The sequence below is a fragment of the Pyrus communis genome, chromosome 5, assembly GCF_041283825.1.
Source record: "Pyrus communis isolate YQ-2024b chromosome 5, ASM4128382v1, whole genome shotgun sequence".
In the NCBI taxonomy this organism is placed as follows: domain Eukaryota; kingdom Viridiplantae; phylum Streptophyta; class Magnoliopsida; order Rosales; family Rosaceae; genus Pyrus; species Pyrus communis.
Genome location: NC_142569.1, coordinates 12,122,951 through 12,146,533, shown reverse-complemented (window position 1 = coordinate 12,146,533; position 23,583 = coordinate 12,122,951). Strand labels below are relative to the sequence as shown.

The following is a 23,583-nucleotide window of genomic DNA, read 5'->3' as shown; positions in this document are numbered from 1 at the left end:
CTACTGAATAGTATGAGAGGCATGGGATTTAGGAATTTTTAGGATTTCAACGATGTTCTCCTAGCTAAACAGTGTTAGCGCCTCATCCACGATCCCTTGTCCTTTTGGGCTAGAGTCTTAAAGGCCAGGTATTTTCCTCATTGCTCATTTCTTGATGCGAATAGGGGTAGCCGTGCGTCGTGGGTTTGGTCAAGCCTATTGGTGGGACGGGATCTCCTGATGAAAGGCACGCATTCGTAAATAATGGGAGGAAGGGATTTGTGCTTATGGATTGATAGATGGATCCCTTCTATTCCCGTGGGACATCCTATGTCGAGGGGTGATGTGGCGGTGTCATGAAACACTAGAGTCGAGTCACTAATATATGCAAACTCAAGATCTTAGGATACCGACTTTCTAATGCCCTTTTTATCTATGTAGGAGCTGAACGCAATTCATGATATGGTGATAAGGGACACTTCCAAAAAGGATATACTAGTCTAGCCCTTTGACAAACGGGGAAGATATTCGGTGAAGTCGGGGTACCACTGGGCACACTTGAGGGCTCACAATCGTGAGGGTCAGCGTCCACCCTACATCAGGCACTTCACAGAGCAGGTTTAGAAGGTTATTTAGAGGCTGAACTTTCCTCCAAAACTCCAGAATTTCATGTGGAAATCAATACATAGGGCCCTTACCACGATGGTTGATCTCTTCAAGAGAAATCTTCCCATTCCCCGACATGTCCTATTTGCCAAAACGATGATAAATCTATTGAACATATTTTCCTTCAATGTCCTTGGGTGGAAGCAATTTGGTTTAAAGGACCGCTAAACTATAGGGTTGATAGGGACGACATCGTTTCATGGCCGCAATGGTTAGAGTCGTTCATCAACTCGGGTCGATGGGCATACCAGGATAAGGATTGGATGCTCACTCTAGTTGCCTTCATGTGTTGGCATATTTGGAAGGCAAGATGCAACCTCATCTTCAACCATTGCGATCCCTAATGTTGATATCGCATGTTAGTGGGAATCAACTTGCCGCAAGCTCTGCTAGCATTCAGGAGGTAATTAGTTGGACCTCGCCGATCTTCCCTTTCATTAAAATCAATGTGGATGCAAGTTGGGTATCTTCCAGCGGTTCGGGGTTTGTGGGGATTGTTGTTCGAGACGAGGAAGGCAAGTTTTTAACGGCTCGAAGGCAGGAAATTGTGGCTCGGTGGGCGGCTCAGGCTGAGGCCATGGCACTTCTGCATGGTTGCAATCTGGACATCTTGCTGGGCTACAGAAAGATTATTTTGGAATATGATTCTCTCGAGTCTATTTCATGCTTGAATGACTCGTTGGAGAATGGCAGCTGGAAAGCTTATCCCATTGTGGCGAAAGTCAAAAACCTTGGGGCTTCCTTCCAGGACTGTCGTTGGTCTTGGACTCCAATATCAACCAATCAGACAACAAACCTGTTAGCATCAACGAGATTTCAGGAGATGAGTGATCTTTCATGGATCAATCGACCTTCTTCTTCTTTGGTTTATGTACTTAACAATGATGGTTTACCGTGCCCTCCTTAAGTTGTGTTTGGCAGTGTAGGAGGCGACGCCTTTGCACATGGTGCGGCGTCTGTCTCTCTTGTAACCCCCTGCACTGCTCGATTATTTGTGTTTTGCTTGTTACTTGCTTTGTTGGTGGCCCTCTATTTGATGTTGGCATCTTTACCCTGGCTATGAATATTCAGTTTACCAAAAAAAAAAAAAAAAAAAAACACAGTGGAACTTTATTTAACTCGACCTCCTCTTTGCTATCAAAGAAGATGAAAATTTCCTACCAAAAAAAAAAAAAAAAAAAAAAAAAACCTAACTTTAAGGTTACAAAAGGGTTTAGGGTTTTTGTCACGTTAGCTTCTGTTTGGCTACTCAGAAAGTAATTTTCTCAGAAACTTTCCTTGAAATGGGTCCTCGAGTAGTGTGCCAAGTCTGCAACGAAGCACAATCCAAATACAAGTGCCCCTCCTGCCGCGCACCTTAGTAAGCTACCTAATCTTTCCTTTCGATTCTTTCTGACTGCTATCTCATTATTTTTGCATAAAATAATTTATAAAAAAAAAAAAATCGAAACTTTTTTCTTGCAGTTGTTCTGTGCCCTGCTTCAAGAAGCACAAGGGTACGATGATCCTAAATTTCAAAATCTATTTAATTTCTTAATTTGATGATTATCTGGGGCTTAATTTTGAGCTTACTTATGAAAATTGCAGAAAACCCATGTGCTCTTCCAGTTTCTTCCGAGGAAAAACCACCAAGTAAGAATTTTTGCACTCTGATTTGAGCCTAATTAAACTGCTTTCATATGCACTGATTTTCAAGAGACTTGTGCGCTTTGCGGATTCTGATTATTTTCGTTCTTGTTTATTTCTTACTCTTCAGCTGCAGCTCCAGAGCTACTGGTAGAGAGGCCATTACTTGTGGAGGAACCGAGCCAAGTGCTGCAAGGACCGCAACTCGAGGCGATAGGTAGGATTCATAACTAGCTTGGAAATGCATTAGAGTTTCTTTACTCATTTACATAAGATGTGCTATTGGGATTGCTGGAAATTGCAATCCATGGGTATGTAATTAGGGAGGGGAGCAATGACTAGAAAGTGGGATGGCGGCGAGAATGATGAACATTGAAATAGGAGGATTAACCCTTCACCTTTTTGGAGAAGTTGACTTGCTTATGGTGCATACTAGACCTAGGTTCCCACTTGCAAAATTTTATTCAAATTACTTTTTTCTAAAGGTGTGAATTAGGAGAATGAAAGAGGTTGGTTTGAAGCCAAATCTAGAACAAAAGGTTGTTTTATCGGTAGAGACCAATAAGAGGATGAACAACCTGCAGGATGGTTTCTGCAACTAGGTTGGGCATAAGTGAAGCCAGGGTTTATGGTCTTTATGCTGAACGAGTTCATGGTGTTACCGTATCTGGTAACCACTTTTCTGTTTCTTTCCATCATTCTGCAATTGCCTTTCCCTCACAATCTTTAAGGCTCGTTTTTCAGGCGTTTGAGGTATTTGTCCATGTGTTGACTTATGATGGTTCTCTTTAGTGAATCCGTCAGCTCAGTAGTTTAGTTTAATTTAGTGTAGACAACAATCGATTATAAGTGGCCAGGGGCACCATTTTAATGTTCTGCAGTTAACTCTGGATCAGAGTTGTCCTACGTGATTTGGCTCCAGAAACCCATCCCGCATCTCCTTGTTTTTTCGCTTTAGACCTCTGGTTGAAGGATTGGTTATATATGTATGAAGAAATTGTTGAGTTTTGGCAACTTGTCTGAAAATTTTATTGTTAAATTCATGGCTGATGAGAATACTCCCCCTATTATCAAGCCCTCACTTCGATTTTTAATCGCAGCTTCTTCCAGTGAAATTCACAGTGCTTTGAAAGATGAGAACCTTCGGAAACTCATTTTGAGTATAGATTGTTCTCCAGATGCAGAGAAGGTGAGTAGTAACATTTACTTCAATCGAGACACCGAAGTCTTTTCTTTATCGAATATTTTTTATGTAGACGTGATACTCGTTCTGAAACCAGACTGTCCCCGACTAAAATGGAGAACACTGTTTGCTAATTGTGATGTATACTACTATCAGGAACTTGAGAAAGCTATGGGCGTGGACGTGTTTCGCGTATTTACTGACAAGGTGATTCCCTCTAATATTCTCCTCGTATTGTACATTTATGAAATGTATTGGGTGGCTATACGACCATCAACAGTTCACATGAATAACCTATTGCTTGGATTTCTGTCGTCAGATCCTATCTACCATCGAGACATCTTCGTCTTCAGCAAATGCAGACACATGAAAATATTATGCTGTCATCTTGATCTTCTTCCTCTAGTTTCAAGCCCTTCGTTGGCCGAAGAATTTTGTAATCGGGTTCAAAGTTGAAACCATGGAAAGATTAATTTGCAATCGCCAATGTAAGTTGAAGAAAAACACTTATACATATAAACAAGTTAGTGTCAGAATATAAATTTCTCTCCGAGTTATATGTTTGGCTATCAATCCTCCTGTCTGGAGAAAACTACAACGAATACAATCCCGATATATTTGTTTTGTATATGTAATTTTATGTGCCCTCATCTTTTGCTGATCAAGCATATCTCAATGTCTGATGACTTTGTCGGGGGAATCCCGCATACAACCAGAAATACATCTCACTTTCCAATAGCGCACTTGACCAGGTTTGTGATTTGGTCACGAGACATGGGCAAATACGCCTTTTTGTTTATCTTTTCGTGCTTCTGCAAAATCACATGAAAGCAGAAAACGATACCAAAGTATCACCATCTTCTTCCATGTCTTTCAGAATGGACTGCCTCGTGTCATGTTCCAAGAAGATCCTTAGCCGTCTGATGTTTAGTCAAAGAGACTGTCCAAGAATCCAACAGCTAAGAGTTCTGGATCATGACACGAGCCAGTTCATTCTAGGATTTTCCGTCAGAACCCATCAACTCTGTCACCTCACTGACTAATAAACTTGTTGACACTCTACAGTTTTACAGTTCCGACGGCGACAAAATCGGAAACTGGTAAAATATATTACAATTGGGGTTGTAATAGTTACAGGTTAGCTTTTAGTTATATGGCAGTTTAGCCTAAAAAAAAAAAAAAGAGAGCAGAAAAAGAAAAGCTACTCTCAGAGCTTTAGACTACAAAACTTAGCAGGTATATGAACCTTCTGTTATCCATCTACTCTTCAACTTCAACCTATAACTTTAACCTGCAATGCACAAAAAGTTACAGCGCTGGTTATTACCATCTTCCAAACGAATTTGGTAATTATACGAGATATACGAAGCATGTGTGTGGCGCTTTTAACGCTTAAGACCGGTTTACCCTAAATATGTCACTAATGTGCAAATTTTGTCGAAAATTTTGACCGAATTAAGCTATTGTCCTTATAATGCAACAATTAGTAAACCTATAGACTTATATTGGGACAACTGAAGCTACAACAATCTAGTGGAATGTCACCTAAAATCATGATTTGGACTAAATAAAATAAAAGGTTAACAGACATTCACCTGATTGATGGTTTTCATGAGTTTCAGGTCTCCTATTGGAACTCGGCTTGCCAGTAGTTGGCTGGGGCATTGCTTGCTTCTGTAAAAGAAGACGAAATAGTAAACATTACAGGTAGTTTTATGTGAAGACAAATTTGTGATTGAGATTTCATATTCGAAGCAACCATACGTGCTGCAGTGGCAACTGCATCTGTTGGGGACTGAAAAACTGCTGGTAAGGATCTGCAAAATTTGGCATGTGTGATTGGTTTGGATTTTGTGCCCCGAGCGAGTTTATCATTTGATCTGTCTGGTTGACTGCTGGAACTCCGGTAGGATCACTTGCAGGAATAGGCTGCATGTGAAATGGTGGTATAGGGAACCTAGGTCCCATATGTGCAGCAGCTGCTGTTGGCATGGGTGAACCGGCTATTACATTTGGAAATGGCATCATTGGGCGACTGATGCCGGCCATTTCCATTCCCATGCCCATGCCCATTCCAATTCCCATCCCCATGGGCACGGACATCATCTGCTGAACTCCAGGTAACATCATAGGGATCATGCCGTATCCCATGGACATCATCTGCAGAGATTGGTTACAATCTAATGTTGACATAAACAATGCACAAACACTTACAAATAATGTTGCTATCTGGTCTTTCCTAATTCTTATTTTCTAAGAAAGTTCACTGTTTTGTTGACAAAAGATTGATGTTCCGTTAATTTGTCACTGTTTTAATCTTCTTCTCTTTTCGTTAAAGATTAGACTGCTAAAATAACTTGACAAAAAAAAAAAAAAAAAAACATTTTCCAAGGATGTATATATCCAATTTCCCAGAATTTTGCTTAAGATTTCTTCCACCGTAAAAGTATGATAAGACATCTATAGCATTTGGAAACAAGAAACGAGCATACCTGTACTTGTAACTGGAGAGATTTTAAGTACACAATTGCTTCATCCAGCATTGATGCTTTGTCCGACTGGTCATACAGAATAAAAGTGATTAAATAAAACATACTTAACATCTAATGGAGAAAGCAATTCAAAATTCTTTCAAAATTCCAGTGACAGATTGTATTAGTGACAAACCTTGTTGCATCGAGGTATTAGTTCTTGTAAAGCCTTCATCTTTTCATTTATTCTATCTCGACGTCTCTGCACAGAGTTCTACATTTAGCCCCATTTTGAAGAAAAATAACCGCACATGAAGAAGGAAATGAAAAACCAGTTTTGATCGTCAACAGATTTATAGATAAGTAGAAGTACAGACCCTCTCGGAGAGATTGTGGACCTCTGCAGCTCGCGATCTCTTTGTAGATGATGTCGATCCTCGGACTTGTTTCTTTCCATTGCCAGATTCAAACTCGACATCCTTTTTAAACAAAGGAAAGAAAAAGAGCAATTATTTTCCAGAATCCAATAGTAAATAACATAAAGGATATTAAAGACACAGGTATAAATTGCAAGTACAGGAACTATCATCGTCTTGATGGACTCTAATGCTCAAAGCTACAAACATGAACGCCTGGGACGGAGCCAGAAATTTCTTCTAGTGGGGGCAACCGAAAACAACTAAGAAAACCTTATTATAGTATGGTTATACGTAATATGATATTAAAGATGGTTTCAAATGATGATGTATCACAATTCCAATGTTACAAAAATTTCAATATAGTAGTGGAAAGTGGCAAAGTGATGAGAAAAATATAAGTACATGATAGGTGGGAGAGGGTTTTTTCGGTTTGAATGACAGAACAAGAGCACTATTGCTCATATAATATTTGATATGGAGTATAAGTAGAATGAATGTATGTTGGATATTAGATACATATATTTTCTTCAAAGATAAACCCGTGTATATTATATAATTGTAGTCTGCAACTAAACAAATGAATTACTTGAGTGGGGGCATCTGCCCCCAGTGAGCTTTCATTGGCTCCGTCCATGATAAACGCCCTCACCGATCCCACCAACTGAATTATGCATGGCATTGTAGCGCAAGTACATCAACTCTAGAGTCTAGACCAAATCAACAAAGATAATCCAAAACTAAAAATTCAAACTTTCCATCAAACCATCGCTAAATTTCTATATCGGTATTGGCTAATAACAATTAACAAGAGATCAACAAATTTAAACAACCAATTATCATCTGACTCTAATATCTGTCAATGCCCATACACCAAGTTATGCCCCTTTACCAGCAACTTTCCTCAGTCACCAATTTGGTGGCTACTCAATAAAATACTTGTTGCAGAAATATCAATAACCCGTTGGTTTCAGGTACCAAAAATATTTTCTATATTAATTCAGGAAGTAAATCAAATTTTACATCTACTAAAGTGATTTGCGCACATTATTTTTCACTATTAATTCAGGAAGTAACAAAAGTGATTTGCGCACACGATTTTTCACCATGCGCACCAAATAAACTATGTGTGCATTAGGGAAAAATGAATGTTAATACAAGACAAAGATACAAGTCTCGTGAAAGTGTCGAGCAAACCTAGGATGAATAATAAATCATTAGTCCAAAACAAATAAATCAATCATTTTCCACGTATTACACACCATCATTTTCTTCAAATAAATCAGTTTAGTTGGTAATTTATGCTGAACATTTTTCATGCTACGTAACATTAAATCCTACCAACCTGGGATGATATGAATTCATTATTTTCCGTAAACCTAATCATCCATGCTCGTTGCACCCCTACAGTGGAACCCATTTATACACTACAAGTAGGATTTCACTGCCACGTGCACGTCATCTAGCAAACATCTCTCATTCTCTCATTCAATTTATTGTCAGAAAAGTTATGTCCCTCCTACTAAATGCCACGTGTACGGCGTACAACTGCACACTCTAGCCTTTACATAGGGTTATAACCTAGGAAGGAGAGAGGCAGCAGGTGGGTGCGTAGTGCGCACGCCTACCTACGGCACCACCGCGCCATGCGCAACCTAGCCGAGATACCCAGGCAACAAACACATTGGGAAAGAGAACAATGGATTTACTATTCAGTTTGTATTTTCTGAAAACTAAAATTTAATTTAATTAAATTTCACATTTTTATGAAAATGTTACCCTTACCAAGTAACTAGCAATTGATCGCATGTACTTATTCAAATTTTAAAAATAAAACTTATAAAGAGTGAAATAAATTGCTCGCTGAATTCAAATTTTTTTTTAACGATGATCAAACGATTTTTAGTTATTGAAATTTTTTTTATATCATTAACGATTATTTCTGAATAACTATTTTATTACTAAAGTTTGTTTTATATGAAAAAACGTGAAAATGAAAATTAGTAAAAACAAAATTGTGCTGATTCACCTTGCTTTGAAACTCGGTGTCGTCGGCGGCGGGGGCTTCTCTCCCTTTCCGCTGGCGCTTCCGGTTATCGGCAGTCAGCGGCAGCTTGGGAGCCGACTCCGGCTCGGTGCTCTCACTAGCGCTCGCGCTGGAGCCTCCTGGAGACGACGTCAGCGACATCTCACACGTGGTCACTTCTTTTCCAGGAAACGACGTCGCAGCGGTTGCAGCGGTTAACGACCTCGCTCCATTAGCCAAGCCGCCACAAGCGCCGTCGGGCCTAGAATCCAAAGCCCTAGAGCTTGGGCCCACCAGCGGAGTGTCGCTGGAATCCACCACCGTCGTTGTCTCCCTTACCACGCTCTTCTTCGAGCTTGACGGCGCCGTTTCCGACATCATAGGCCTGTTGTTGTTGGTCCTGTCGGACTGCAGGAAGTTCTGGAGCTCGGTCCTCCTCGGCCGGTGGATCGGCGGCCTCGAAGCTGGCGCCGGCGGCGGCGCCGGCCCCGAAACCTGGGGCGTCCGGTGCTCGGAGGTGCTGGAATCGGGATAGAGGAGGCCGGCGGAGAAGGGGTCGTCGACGAGAGGGTACTGAAGCCATGAGGCCATTTCATCGTCTTGCATAAACAGGTGCGGGTTCTGGGCCGGCGGTTGGGGTTGGGGTTGGGGGGTCGGTCTGGTGATGCCGCCCCCGTCGTCGGGCAATACGACGTCGTATTTGGACTGGTGCGATCTTTTACTATTGACTGAAGACCTCTGGTTCTGGCTCTGCATCACGACTTGGCCGTTCTGCCATAGCAGCTCCATGATATCGTCTTCCGGCCTGCGGTCGAATTTGAGCTAAACGAACCGAACCGAACCAAATCGGATAAATCAAGTGGGGAAAGACTTACATGGTTGATTTTCTGGGTCGGTTCAGAGCAGAGGTGGTGGGAAGTAAGTAGTCGTAGTCCATTTCGAAATCGGGGACGCGCCGATTCATCTTTTGTTCCGAAATCCACTCATTTGAGGCCTAATTGAAAGAAACCCAATCAGAAATTCATAATTTTGAATAAATCAAGAAATAAATATTTTTGTTTTTTTTGAGGAGGTACTTGTTCTGCAAATTTGAACAGGCCATGGAAGCAGAGGATGTAGTTGGTTTCTGAGTCTCTGAGTCTCTGAATCTCTGACTGGTGGTGCAGAGCAAAAGAACGGTACTTGAATAAAGGTGGGTAATGGTGATGGGAAATTAATGGAGAGAAATCTCAAGCGAAAAAAATGTTGTTTTGTGTCTGCAGATAACTCTCTCTCTCTCCGAATAGAGAGACTTCTCCTCCGAATAATACCAAATAATAGGAAGGAAAAGGACGAAATGAAGTTTTGACGCCTTCGAAGGCAAACTGTGTGTCGTTCCCAAGTTTTATTTGTTTTTTCATTTCTCTCATCATCTCGATAAATTTTTCGGTATGTCAGAACATTGTAAGATACACCAATGTCTAATACAATTAGTTAAAGTTCTTTTTTAAGTTTATAACAAATTATTTTATGACATTTTTCTTTTTGAAGGAAGCGATGATTTTCATTAAGCAAATCAGAAAATGTACAAATTGAGAATAGTTTGCACAATGGATCTAGATAAAAAATTCAAACCGATCGAAGAGAAAATAGTGTATTGCACAACAAGATAACATATTCTCAAATAACAAAACATAGGTACTTACAACACATCTTTGAACAAAATATTCCTAACCAAATCAAGGGTTCTTCAAACCATACAACTCTTGATTACTACCAATTCCCACTCGAGCAAGGTGATGTGCTGCTGAGTTACTTTCCCGCTAAATATACCGAGCAATTTCACTATCCTAACACACTAAAAAATCTCTCCATAATCTCATGTTATATGTTTATGAGTAACTAAGCTCCACGTGTTAATGCCCCACTTAATTATCAGCATCTTAAAACTCAAACTCAATCTCTCTCCATTTATTAGGTTTACCACTATCATGGTTCATACTGTACTTGAAGTAGAAACAACTTACCTACAAGTCTAACCTCATTGCAACCTATTTCAAACTAATCCAATTAATATTTTCATGTGTATTAGTTTGGATGGTGCTATTCGCACATTTATTTGTACTTTTCATACATTTTTTGTTTATTTTTTGTATAATGTTAGGAATACTAAATTTTAAACTAAATTTGCAAACCAAATGATATATTACAAATAAAAAATAAGCACGTTAATCAACATGTGAGTAATAATCCAAGTATCAACAACCACATCATTTGGTTTACAAAATTTGGTTTAAAAATTTGGTCTCCCTTGCATTGCCCTTATTTTTTTTCCTTTGATCTTCTCCAATTCCTTTGATCCAACTACCGGAAATTGAAATTAGTGTAGAAAGTAAAAAAAAAGAGTGTAGATAGCACCATTCTTTAGTTTTATGTTTATAAGTTCACTTGATTGGTGAAAAATATCGTCAAAGTGGCAGTCTAGTTATAGGTAATTTTTCTCTTGTTGATCGCTCATTGAAAAGAATATTATTTGGGTAGTTATAGCTTTTCAATTGCAATTTGAGACAATATATAAATCAATAAATAAAGCTTGTTAAAAATTGAAATTGGAAGGTCAACAAAAATTAATACGGTCGGCACTTGATGAGCTCGAGATAAAGACTATAAAAGATTGCCAACAAGGTTTAAGTGGTCGTCTATAGCACTCGACCTCTTTGTCGATAGTCAAACCAGACTATTGAGTGGTCGTATATAGCGCTCGAAGCTGCTTCTTTGGATCTTCTTTGGGCTTTCATTGGGCCTTCTCTAGGCCTGTAGTAATTTAGGGGTCTAAAACGACATCTCATTAACAAGTCCCCCCGCTCCTTGTTTAGAGGTTTCTTCTAGGGCATGGAGTTGTAACGGCTAGTCAACCCTAAAATAATACCTGGTTTATGAGCCTTGACGAGAAATATACGTTTTCTTAAAGCACTCTGGTTTTGCTTTCCTCTTTAGCGCTCGGATCTTTCTCACTCTATAGTGCTCGTCGGAATTCCATTAGGTACCCAACTCCTTGATAGAAGTAGAAACGGTCGGGAGAACAGTGCATGTAGTATATGTGTGCTTTGTTGGTTGGTGGCTTAATCAAGACGTCTCTTTATTAAAAGCACAATAAACAGGTGTGATCGCGTGAGCTACGAAGTTGTTTCACGCGCCTTCTTTTTTAAAAACAAAATAAGTTGGTTTCCACGTGTCATGATCTGGTCATTTTACTGTTTCTTTTTGGATGGTCGAGATTGAGCGCATGTGGCTATATAAACTTAGCCTTCAGGTAGTTTTTGGTTTTAACTTTGTCTCCTTAGTCAAACGCTACTTCTACTGTGCATTTTTCCGCGACCAGAAATTGCATCTATCGGTTTCTATCCTTCGTTCATATAGCTTTTTCAGGTCGGTTTTTCTTATCTGCACTCTTTTTGGCTTGAAACTCGAACCGGTGGTTATCGCTGATGTAAGTATACGTCGGCAAGAATCAACTCCGGTGGGCCTAGTTGGTAGAACAAAGTAGGACGTCCAATTGGTAGACCAAGTAGGCTGAGATAGCCAATTTGAATCAGCACTTAATCAATGTAGTAATTAGGCCCTTAATTCTGCATAATTCATTTACTTTTTGATTCTGAGAGCCCAAAAATAATTGTACTTCGGCCAGCTTGTAAGCGGTTGAGCAATTTCTCAATCACCTATTGATTTCAAATTTAAATTTTTTTCATGGCGTCAGAACAGATTTGTTTGCATATAAAAGCTCAATAATCATACGTGAGCGAGCGTGTGAAATATCTCACGTCAAAAAAACTTTGCTCCAAGAGACCGACTAATCAAACAATTTTTTAATGAACACTAGTTAAATTAAGAACAATATAACAAATATTCTTGGAAATGCTTTGGAGTTTTAAGTATTTTCTGGCTGAATTCTTGGATGATGAGTATACATATGCAAAAAGACATCCACCTTCTGCTACACAAAGCCACTTGCACTTTGTCTTTTTCTGTTCTTTTCAACAAAACGAATGGCAAGGTTTTAATTCTTTCATCTACATATACATACACATTCATACATATAACATAACATATATATGTATAAGGATGTGATATCCACACACCTTTTTAATTTTGGGCTGTCTAATTCGATGAATTGAAGAAGATCAACGGACATAAATTATCAAGGGGTGTGTGAGAAGTAAAATGGGGTGTATGGATAGCACACCCCTATGTATATACATGTCCTTATGGAGAGGGATTTCTATTTTTGGAAGAAAAAAAAATGAGGGTTAGTTATGGGACTACCTTCACATTGAATTTTACGATCCAAACCGTTTATGTTTTAAATCTTGATTCATAGATCATCATTGCAAAAAAATCAATTCAATTCGAAATCATTTGCTCGTTCAATTGTCACAATAAAATTTCAATCTTCTTATATCATAGTGTTCGTCAATGTTTTGAACTCAATTAGATGTTCCAAATATTTCCAATTTGGTGGATATTTTGCAAGAATGATCTACGAGGTGCAACTTAAAAAATAGACAGTTCAAATTGTTAAAATTCGATGTCGTTTGAGCCCCACAACTAATTTCAATTTTTTTTAAATTGGAAATCACTTCCCTTAAACTTAATCCACATCCACTAATCGATTTTGGTTTAATGTACCTCAAGTGTGGTTACGTTTGTACTATATATATTGTTGACTGGGAGAATTGTTTAATTGCTCAGTCAAAGATCGCAATCAACCTGATGATGTCTTAAGTTTGTTTAATTGTTTAATTGCTTGGTCAAAGATCGCAATCAACCTGATGATGTCACAAGTACTCTAGCGATTTCAATTCATTATCCAAGATGTCTGATATTTATCGAGACAAATTCTCAGTTAACATATTTCAACATACTTTTAAGGAAGCAAATGTTTGATAGTTTCTTGTATAAATGGAAACTTTATTCTTAAGAAAAAAACACTTTAATTCAGTATTTCAGAAGAAAACAAATCCAATAAAAGGACACAAAAGGAATTACACTCAAGATGCTTTCGTAAGTATGATTCACCAACACTAAAAATGCAAAAAAAATGGTAGGGGATTAGAATGTATCATCATGTATGTTATGAGAGTTTTACTCAGAGGACCAAAAGCACACTAGGTCCATCTAACCCAAGTTTATGCAAACATTTATATAATCCTTTTCTTGGGGATCCTAGGAATCTCTTGATTGTGACCGTTCATTGTGTATCGTGCGGTTAGAAATCATTTCAAATTTTAAAATTTAAAATTAAATATAAATAGTACCTAATGGAAACTGACCGCATGATGTACGATGAACGGTCATGATCACGGAATCCCTAGGATCTCCAGAAAAAGGATCTGACGATGATCCTTTTCCGTGAATCAGCTACTCTTTGGGCCCTACAACAAGTGTTAATTTGTCCCGATTTGACCAATTTTCCCATGATATTAGCTCCATCAATATAGTTCTTTTCTTTCACGAGTTAAAGAGTTTTTCTATAGTGATGCTTACTATGGGAGCTTTAACCCTACAATTTTTAGGGCAACATTCCTTGGTCAAGCTCATTGCAATTTCCAGGGATTTGAAATTTAGACCCTTATTTAGGGATGGGTTAATGCAAGATTAGTGAGTTTTTATTGGGTTGTTCAAACTCATAACATATATGTTAAATCTTTAGTGTATTCGGGTAACGGATTGATATAATTTGTTTATATTGTTTTATGAATCGTACACTTGACGTACATTATTTCAACCATTTCTATTCTATGTGAAAGTTTGAGTCTCAAGTCTACAGTTACACTATCTCTTGCGTCATTCTATCTGTTTTAAATAGCTTGAGTTAAAACATACATTCAAAATTAAGGTGATCTTGAGATCGCTTACATGATAGCTCACAAGCTAGAGGATGCTTCAAGGGCAGTGATTTTGACTCCAAGTTTCTCTTATGTTTTAATTTTTATTTTTGTCCATTAATTCTCTTATAATTTATTTAATTCTAAAAATTAGAAACAATGGAAAATGTGCATAAGGCCAAAATGGAGTGCATAGTAGGGATTTTTTAAAAACAAACTGATCCAAAATAATTAATTGGTTTAGAAAGTAAGTAAGTAAGTAACATATATATACATACACACACACACACATATATAGAAAATTAATTTGAAAACAAATGCATATAGTAATATTTAATAATATTATTGGGTGTTCATCCCCTCCACCACTCCCCAATGAAAACCAACCATTCACTATCTTCCTCCATAGTTTAATCTTCTCTCCCTTCAATCTTAATTCAGATTATATTGCAGTTCGCACGCATCACAACCCTAATTATAGTTTAAAAAAACTACCAAGTTTTAAATATACATAACAGGAGGCCAAATAAGGGGACAGAAATAGCATGATTGAACGTCAGTGCGATTGCTTTATTTGGAAAATGACAATTAACGGTAAACCGTCTCCAAATTCAAACTTAATTAATTAAGTAGCACGGTTATTTTTCCTCAGGTAGAAATCTGTATGTCAAGTTGTCAAGAAAGCCAAAATTTATATTTTATTCCATTTTAGATCTGAACTCTACCTTTACGCGCCAACTTTAAGTATTTACTCCTTGAATTTCCACATGAATTAGCTATTTTAGGTAAGCTTACGGACTTTGCCCTGTTATAAGCATGCTTGCATTACCAAATATGAATTTTCTACGGCCAAAACGGCTGGGCCAGTTGAAAACAGTGGCAGTGGTGGATCGAAATGAGAATTTACATGATATGACCATACTATCGGAATTCGTCGCTATTTTGTGACATGATACAAAAAAGGAATGTATAATACATTATTAGCATGTATTTCATGTCATGTAAGTCGTTTTTTCTAACTACGTGATCTAATTTCTGATTTGATCGTTTTACTCAAAGCTTTGTTTAAATTATAAGTATTTCTGATTAGGTGGTCGAATTCAAAGCTTTGTTTAAAAGGAAAACTAATGAAAAGAGCTTAAAAACTTTGTGTTTTAAAGATAAAGACAAAATAAAAGGTAAAGTGAATAGTATCAGAATTAATTTTTTAGTATAAAAATATAATTTTTCGTTAAAATAAACAGTACCGAAAATTTTTCATTAAAATTTTCTTGTGTAAATGATAAGTCTCCTACTTGTGGTGGGACGAAGCGGTTGGTAATTGAAAATGGAATAGGAACACATCATTGAACTGGTTCATATTTACTGTCTCTCTGGATAGTGCCATTTCCAACAGCCACTCATCTCGACATATGAATAATATATATAGCATATACTATTTAGTGCCTAACCTAATTAAGAACTTAATCAAGCAAACGCTTGAGGGATATATATATATATATATATATATATATATATATATATATGACTAAAATTGTGATTAGGGTTAAGCAAATAAATCCTATGAACAGTTATAATCAGATGAATAAACTGATTTGTTTTTATCCTAAATGAGTGTAATCTTAAGCTGAACCAAAGCATACCATAATTATTGTGGTTTGATTGAAATTGGTCTTTTAAAATGAATGAGCATCCTCTTCCGATCTTCTTTGTGAAGATCCTGGAAATCCTCAAATCATTTCCGTTCATCGAATATCGTGCGACTATAAATCATTTTAAATACTTTTATTTTAAATTAAATATGAATAGTACATAACGAAAATTGACCGCACGATATACGATGAACAGACACAATTTGAGAATCCTCTCCAGATCCTCCTCGTGGTTTTAAAATTACATACGCTTAATTATTTATTATATTTTTCGAAATTTGTTATTAGCAGTTGTCCTGAAGGAATTCGATCTTTTTACTAGGTCGGTTTTACTTTAGTTCGATTATGTTAATCGTGCGAGCCTAAACTAAACAAAACCGGATGACAATATTATTACATTAGTTCGTAAGTAAAACTACAGTAATACTAAGGGTGAAGCTATAGAAACTATATGCATAAACCATATGTTGTAGATTACATGGCGATTGATGGTTGCATTTTTCTTTAATAAGGGATTCAACTATTAAATGCCACATCATGTGGTTTTTAAAAAAATTTAGAAACATGGTCTCTCTATATTTTCCTAATGCTAAACCAAAACTTGAACCCTAAACACCTATTGCGTCATCAAGTTCTAAAAAGCGCTAGGTACTATTCGGGCTGCTGGCTGGGGCCTAGCTCCTAGACGGTTAGGAGGGCGTCTAGGCAGATTTGAGTAATTCTATTATATTTTATTTAAATAAGTGTGAACTTATACTTCAAATATTTATAATTTCATCATAAACTACAAAATAAAATAACATATATATTATAAAGTGATAAAACATAATGAAAACATGGGGAATAAGCATTTAATGTGTGTTCATTTAAGTATGCAACGTCTTTTACAATTTATTAAAAAAAAAATACAAAATAAAAGTTATCTATTTTCTGTTTAAGTGAGTTGCAACGAATTTGGACGGAAATTTTAAAACAATGTGCGTCAACCCTTACTATAGTTCACAGAAATTGAAGCTTGAAAACACAAAAATACCCTTATCTCTTCTTCTCCATTGCGAATGTGGAAGTCTGGAAGAGCACGCTAGAAAAATTAAAATTCTTGACATGCAATGCATCTACTCTACCTAAAAGACAAGGATTGTCTGCCTTCCCACTTTTCGTGTCTTCTTGTGCCCTTCTGTTTGTGTGATCATGGTTAAGTCACGTCAATATGTTATATTACTATTCATTTTTGTCTTATTATCTCTATATAAAAAACAATATAAAATGTTGACGTGACTTAACCTTGACCACATAAAACAGGAAGGCACGGAAGGGCAGACAATCCTTGTCCCTACCTAAAACCCTAAAAACAATATCCAAACACTTGCAACGTTATATATACATACATATATATATATATATATATATAGGAAACCTTTAAGGGAAGAGATCTTCATATTTTTATAAAAATTGGAATTAGTTGTTAGGTTCACATCACATCAAATTTTAACGATCCGAAACGTCTATTTTTCAAGTTGCACCTCATAGATCATCCTTGTAAAATATTAACCAAATCAGAAATATTTAAGTCATCTAATTAAGTTCAAAGAAATTATCGAATACTTTATTATATAAGAAACAATGAAATGTTATCTTAATCATTAAATAAGCAAATAGTTTCAGGAATTAAATTTTTGTAAAGATGATATATGAATCGAGACTTAAAAAATAAATTATTTTGATCGTTAAAGTTCGATGTAGAGTGAACCCTACACCTAATTCCTATTTAAAAAAAAAAAAAAAACAAAAGGATTCCTTTGCATAAAGGCCTATATATATAATCGAAAAGGTCAGCTAATTTTATAATAAATATAGAAATAAGGCCTATCTTACCATCCCATTTGCTGCGACTGCGATCAGATGCTTTCTATTATATTCCCACCATAACTAAAAGCTTATTAACTATATACCTATACATATATATACGTATATATATGTATGTATGTATGTATACGTTGTCTGGTCAATGCCTTCTCATGCAGTCCCTCTCGCTTGGTGGACTCGATCTGGGGACCCTCCAAAAGGGAGAGGGCTACAAGACAACTTGCTTTTGGCCACCACTCTAGCACAATCATCTAAATATTTGCCGAGTCACATTCCTTTCGGGTTTGTCTCTGAGAATTATAAGTCAATAAGATCAATGATTCAAACTGAATTTTATGAGTACTGTTTCAATATCTGATATTATCTGGAAGCAGTTACTATCCTACAGTCAATGTGAATAGGAATATCACAGTAACTGTGAACATGAATTTTTATGGTTCGGTGAAAAGTAATTAAGCTGCAGTTTATTTCATCATTAGAAATGCAAATGGAAGACCTGTTCTTGCCAACACTAGGAAACTTGGCAATGTTTTTGTGCCTATTGCAAAAGGATTATCAGATTAATTTTCTAGTTTTGAAGAATTTGACGGATATTTTTGTTGAGAAATTATGTGGTTTTCGCTTTGTGCAATGAGTTATGTACTATATATATTGTTGACTGGGAGAATTGTTTAATTGCTCAGTCAAAGATCGCGATCAACCTGATGATGTCTTAACTTTGTTTAATTGTTTAATTGCTTGGTCAAAGATCGCAATCAACCTGATGATGTCACAAGTACTCTAGCGATTTCAATTCATTATCCAAGATGTCTGATATTTATCGAGACAAATTCTCAGTTAACATATTTCAACATACTTTTAAGGAAGCAAATGTTTGATAGTTTCTTGTATAAACGGAAACTTTATTCTTAAGAGAAAAACACTTTAATTCAGTATTTCAGAAGAAAACAAATCCAATAAAAGGACACAAAAGGAATTACACTCAAGATGTTTTCGTAAGTATGATTCACCAACACTAAAAATGCAAAAAAAATGGTAGGGGATTAGAATGTATCATCATGTATGTTATGAGAGTTTTACTCAGAGGACCAAAAGCACACTAGGTCCATCTAACCCAAGTTTATGCAAACATTTATATAATCTTTTTCTTGGGATCCTAGGAATCTCGTGATTGTGACCGTTCATTGTGCATCGTGCGGTTAGAAATCATTTCAAATTTTAAAATTTAAAATTAAATATAAATAGTACCTAATGAAAACTGACTGCATGATGTACGATGAACGATCATGATCACGAGATCCCTAGAACCCCCAGAAAAAGGATCTGACGATGATCCTTTTCCGTGAATCAGCTACTCTTTGGGCCCTACGAAAAGTGTTAATTTGTCCCGATTTGACCAATTTTCCCATTATATTAGCTCCATCAATATAGTTCTTTTCTTTCACGAGTTAAAGAGTTCTTCTATAGAGATGCTTACTATGGGAGCTTTAACCCTACAATTTTTAGGGCAACATTCCTTGGTCAAGCTCATTGCAATTTCCAGGGATTTGAAATTTAGACCCTTATTTAGGGATGGGTTAATGCAAGATTAGTGAGTTTTTATTGGGTTGTTCAAACCCATAACATATATGTTAAATCTTTAGTGTATTCTGGTAACGGATTGATATAATTTGTTTATATTGTTTTATGAATCATACACTTGACGTACATTATTTCAACCATTTCTATTCTATGTGAAAGTTTGAGTCTCAAGTCTACAGTTACACTATCTCTTGCGTCATTCTATCTGTTTTAAATAGCTTGAGTTAAAACGTACATTCAAAATTAAGGTGATCTTGAGATCGCTTACATGATAGCTCACAAGCTAGAGGATGCTTCAAGGGCAGTGATTTTGACTCCAAGTTTCTCTTATGTTTTAATTTTTATTTTTGTCCATTAATTCTCTTATAATTTATTTAATTCTAAAAATTAGAAACAATGGAAAATGTGCATAAGGCCAAAATGGAGTGCATAGTAGGGATTTTTTAAAAACAAACTGATCCAAAATAATTAATTGGTTTAGAAAGTAAGTAAGTAACATACACACACACACACACACACATATAGAAAATTAATTTGAAAACAAATGCATATAGTAATATTTAATAATATTATTGGGTGTTCATCCCCTCCGCCACTCCCCAATGAAAACCAACCATTCACTATCTTCCTCCATAGTTTAATCTTCTCTCCCTTCAATCTTAATTCAGATTATATTGCAGTTCGCACGCATCACAACCCTAATTATAGTTTAAAAAAGACTACCAAGTTTTAAATATACATAACAGGAGGCCAAATAAAGGGACAGAAATAGCATGATTGAACGTCAGTGCGATTGCTTTATTTGGAAAATGACAATTAACGGTAAACCGTCTCCAAATTCAAACTTAATTAATTAAGTAGCACGGTTATTTTTCCTCACGTAGAAATCTGTATGTCAAGTTGTCAAGAAAGCCAAAATTTATATTTTATTCCATTTTAGATCTGAACTCTACCTTTACGCGCCAACTTTAAGTATTTACTCCTTGAATTTCCACATGAATTAGCTATTTTAGGTAAGCTTACGGACTTTGCCCTGTTATAAGCATGCTTGCATTACCAAATATGAATTTTCTACGGCCAAAACGGCTGGGCCAGTTGAAAACAGTGGCAGTGGTGGATCGAAATGAGAATTTACATGATATGACCATACTATCGGTGTTCGTCGCTATTTTATGACATGATACAAAAAAAGAATGTATAATACATTATTAGCATGTATTTCATGTCATGTAAGTCGTTTTTTCTAACTACGTGATCTAATTTCTGATTTGATTGTTTTACTCAAAGCTATGTTTAAATTATAAGTATTTCTGATTAGGTAGTTGAACTCAAAGTTTTGTTTAAAAGGAAAATTAATGAAAAGAGCTTAAAAAGTAAAAACTTTGTGTTTTAAAGATAAAGACAAAATAAAAGGTAAAGTGAATAGTACCAGAATTAATTTTTTAGTATAAAAATATGATTTTTCGTTAAAGTAAATAGTACAGAAAATTTTTCATTAAAATTTTCTTGTGTAAATGATAAGTCTCCTACTTGTGGTGGGACGAAGCGGTTGGTAATTGAACATGGAATAGGAACACATCATTGAACTGGTTCATATTTACTGTCTCTCTGGATAGTGCCATTTCCAACAGCCACTCATCTCGACATATGAATAATATATATAGCATATACTATTTAGTGCCTAACCTAATTAAGAACTTAATCAAGCAAACGCTTGAGGGATATATATATATATATATATATATATATATATATGACTAAAATTGTGATTAGGGTTAAGCAAATAAATCCTATGAACAGTTATAATCAGATGAATAAACTGATTTGTTTTTATCCTAAATGAGTGTAATCTTAAGCTGAACCAAAGCATACCATAATTATTGTGGTTCGATTGAAATTGGTCTTTTAAAATGAATGAGCATCCTTTCCAGATCTTCTTTGTGAAGATCCTGGAAATCCTCAAATCATGTCAGATCATCGTACATCGTGCGACTATAAATTATTTTAAATACTTTTATTTTAAATTAAATATGAATAGTATATAACGAAAATTGACCGCACGATATACGATGAATAGACACAATTTGAGGATCCTCTCAAGATCCTCCTCGTGGTTTTAAAATTACATAAGCTTAATTATTTATTATATTTTTCGAAATTTGTTATTAGCAGTTGTCCTGAAGGAATTCGATCTTTTTACTAGGTCGGTTTTACTTTAGTTCGATTATGCTAATAGTGCGAGCCTAAATTAAACAAAACCGGATGACAATATTATTACGTTAGTTCGTAAGTAATACTAAGGGTGAAGCTATAGAAACTATATGCATAAACCATATGTTGTAGATTACATGGCGATTGATGGTTGCATTTTTCTTTAATAAGGAATTCAACTATTAAATGCCACATCATGTGGTTTTTAAAAAAAATTAGAAACATGGTCTCTCTATATTTTCCTAATGCTAAACCAAAACTTGAATCCTAAACACCTATTGCGTCATCAAGGTTCTAAAATGCGCTAGGTACTATTCGGGCTGTTGGCTGGGGCCTAGCTCCTAGACGGTTAGGAGGGCGTCTAGGCAGATTTAAGTAATTCTATTATATTTTATTTAAATAAGTGTGAACTTATACTTCAAATATTTATAATTTCATCATAAACTACAAAATAAAATAACATATATATTATAAAGTGATAAAACATAATGAAAACATGGGGAACAAGCATTTAATGTGTGTTCATTTAAGTATGCAACGTCTCTTACAATTTATTAAAAAACAATGCAAAATAAAAGTTATCTATTTTCTGTTTAAGTGAGTTGCAACAAGTTTGGACGGAAATTTTAAAACAATGTGCGTCAACCCTTACTATAGTACACATAAATTGAAGCTTGAAAACACAAAAATACCCTTATCTCTTCTTCTCCATTACGAATGTGGAAGTCTGGAAGAGCACACTAGAAAAATTAAAATTCTTGACATGCAATGCATCTGCTCTACCTAAAAGATAAGGATTGTCTGCCTTCCCACTTTCCGTGTCTTCTTGTGCCCTTCTGTTTGTGTGATCATGGTTAAGTCACGTCAATATGTTATATTACTATTCATTTTTGTCTTATTATCTCTATATAAAAAACAATATAAAATGTTGACGTGACTTAACCTTGACCACATAAAACAGGAAGGCACAGAAGGGTAGACAATCCTTGTCCCTACCTAAAACCCTAAAAACAATATCCAAACACCTACAACGTTATATATACATATATATAGGAAACCTTTAAGGGAAGAGATCTTCATATTTTTATAAAAATTGGAATTAGTTGTTAGGTTCACATCACATCAAACTTTAACGATCCGAAACGTCTATTTTTCAAGTTGCACCTCATAGATCATCCTTGTAAAATATTAATCAAATCAGAAATGTTTAAGTCATTTAATTAAGTTCAAAGAAATTATCGAATACTTTGTTATATAAGAAACAATGAAATGTTATCTTAATCATTAAATAAGCAAATAGTTTCAGATTGAATTAAATTTTTGTAAAGATGATATATGAATCGAAACTTAAAAAATAGACAATTTTGATCGTTAAAATTCGATGTAAAGTGAACCCTACACCTAATTCCTATTTAAAAAAAAAAAAAAAAAAAACAAAGAATTCCTTTGCATAAAGGGCCTATATATGTAATCGAAAAGGTCAGCTAATTTTATAATAAATATAGAAATAAGGCCTATCTTACCATCCCATGTGCTGCGACTGCGATCAGATGCTTTCTATTATATTCCCACCATAACTAAAAGATTATTAACTATATACCTATACATATATATATACGTATATATATGTATGTATGTATGTATGTATGTATACGTTGTCTGGTCGATCTCCTCTCGTCATTTGGTCAATGCCTTCTCATGCAGTGCCTCTCGCTTGGTGGACTCGATCTGGGGACCCTCCAAAAGGGCGAGGGCTACAAGACAACTTGCTTTTGGCCACCACTCTAGCACAATCATCTAAATATTTGCCGAGTCACATTCCTTTCGGGTTTGTCTCTGAGAATTATAAGTCAATAAGATCAATGATTCAAACTGAATTTTATGAGTACTGTTTCAATATCTGATATTATCTGGAAGCAGTTACTATCCTATAGTCAATGTGAATAGGAATATCACAGTAACTGTGAACATGAATTTTTATGGTTCGGTGAAAAGTAATTAAGCTGCAGTTTATTTCATCATTAGAAATGCAAATGGAAGAC

The 23,583-nt window shown here is 35.8% G+C and overlaps 2 protein-coding genes across 3 annotated transcripts; one reads left to right on the top strand and one right to left on the bottom strand.

Annotated features, from left to right (window-relative positions):
* Window positions 1–1,790: 1,790 nt before the first annotated feature.
* Window positions 1,791–4,119, top strand: LOC137725498 (HIT-type Zinc finger family protein). 2 transcript variants are annotated; one of them, XM_068464204.2, is made up of 7 exons: window positions 1,791–2,005; window positions 2,110–2,141; window positions 2,233–2,277; window positions 2,402–2,488; window positions 3,372–3,460; window positions 3,611–3,661; window positions 3,774–4,119. In XM_068464204.2, exons 1-7 carry the CDS (start codon window positions 1,929–1,931, stop codon window positions 3,822–3,824), a joined length of 432 nt encoding a protein of 143 aa, XP_068320305.2. In that variant the 5' UTR covers window positions 1,791–1,928; the 3' UTR covers window positions 3,825–4,119. The 2 variants fall into 2 exon arrangements, with proteins under 2 accessions (XP_068320305.2, XP_068320306.2); XM_068464205.2 differs by having other exon boundaries at window positions 1,812–2,005; window positions 2,408–2,488.
* Window positions 4,120–4,486: 367 nt separating this feature from the next.
* LOC137725497 (transcription factor PIF1) lies at window positions 4,487–9,722 on the bottom strand. Its single transcript, XM_068464203.2, has 9 exons — window positions 9,444–9,722; window positions 9,243–9,361; window positions 8,371–9,172; window positions 6,303–6,404; window positions 6,122–6,187; window positions 5,947–6,012; window positions 5,219–5,614; window positions 5,050–5,128; window positions 4,487–4,745 (listed from the first exon to the last, which is right to left on the bottom strand). Exons 2-9 carry the CDS (start codon window positions 9,329–9,331, stop codon window positions 4,741–4,743), a joined length of 1,605 nt encoding a protein of 534 aa, XP_068320304.2. The 5' UTR covers window positions 9,332–9,361; window positions 9,444–9,722; the 3' UTR covers window positions 4,487–4,740.
* Window positions 9,723–23,583: the final 13,861 nt, after the last annotated feature.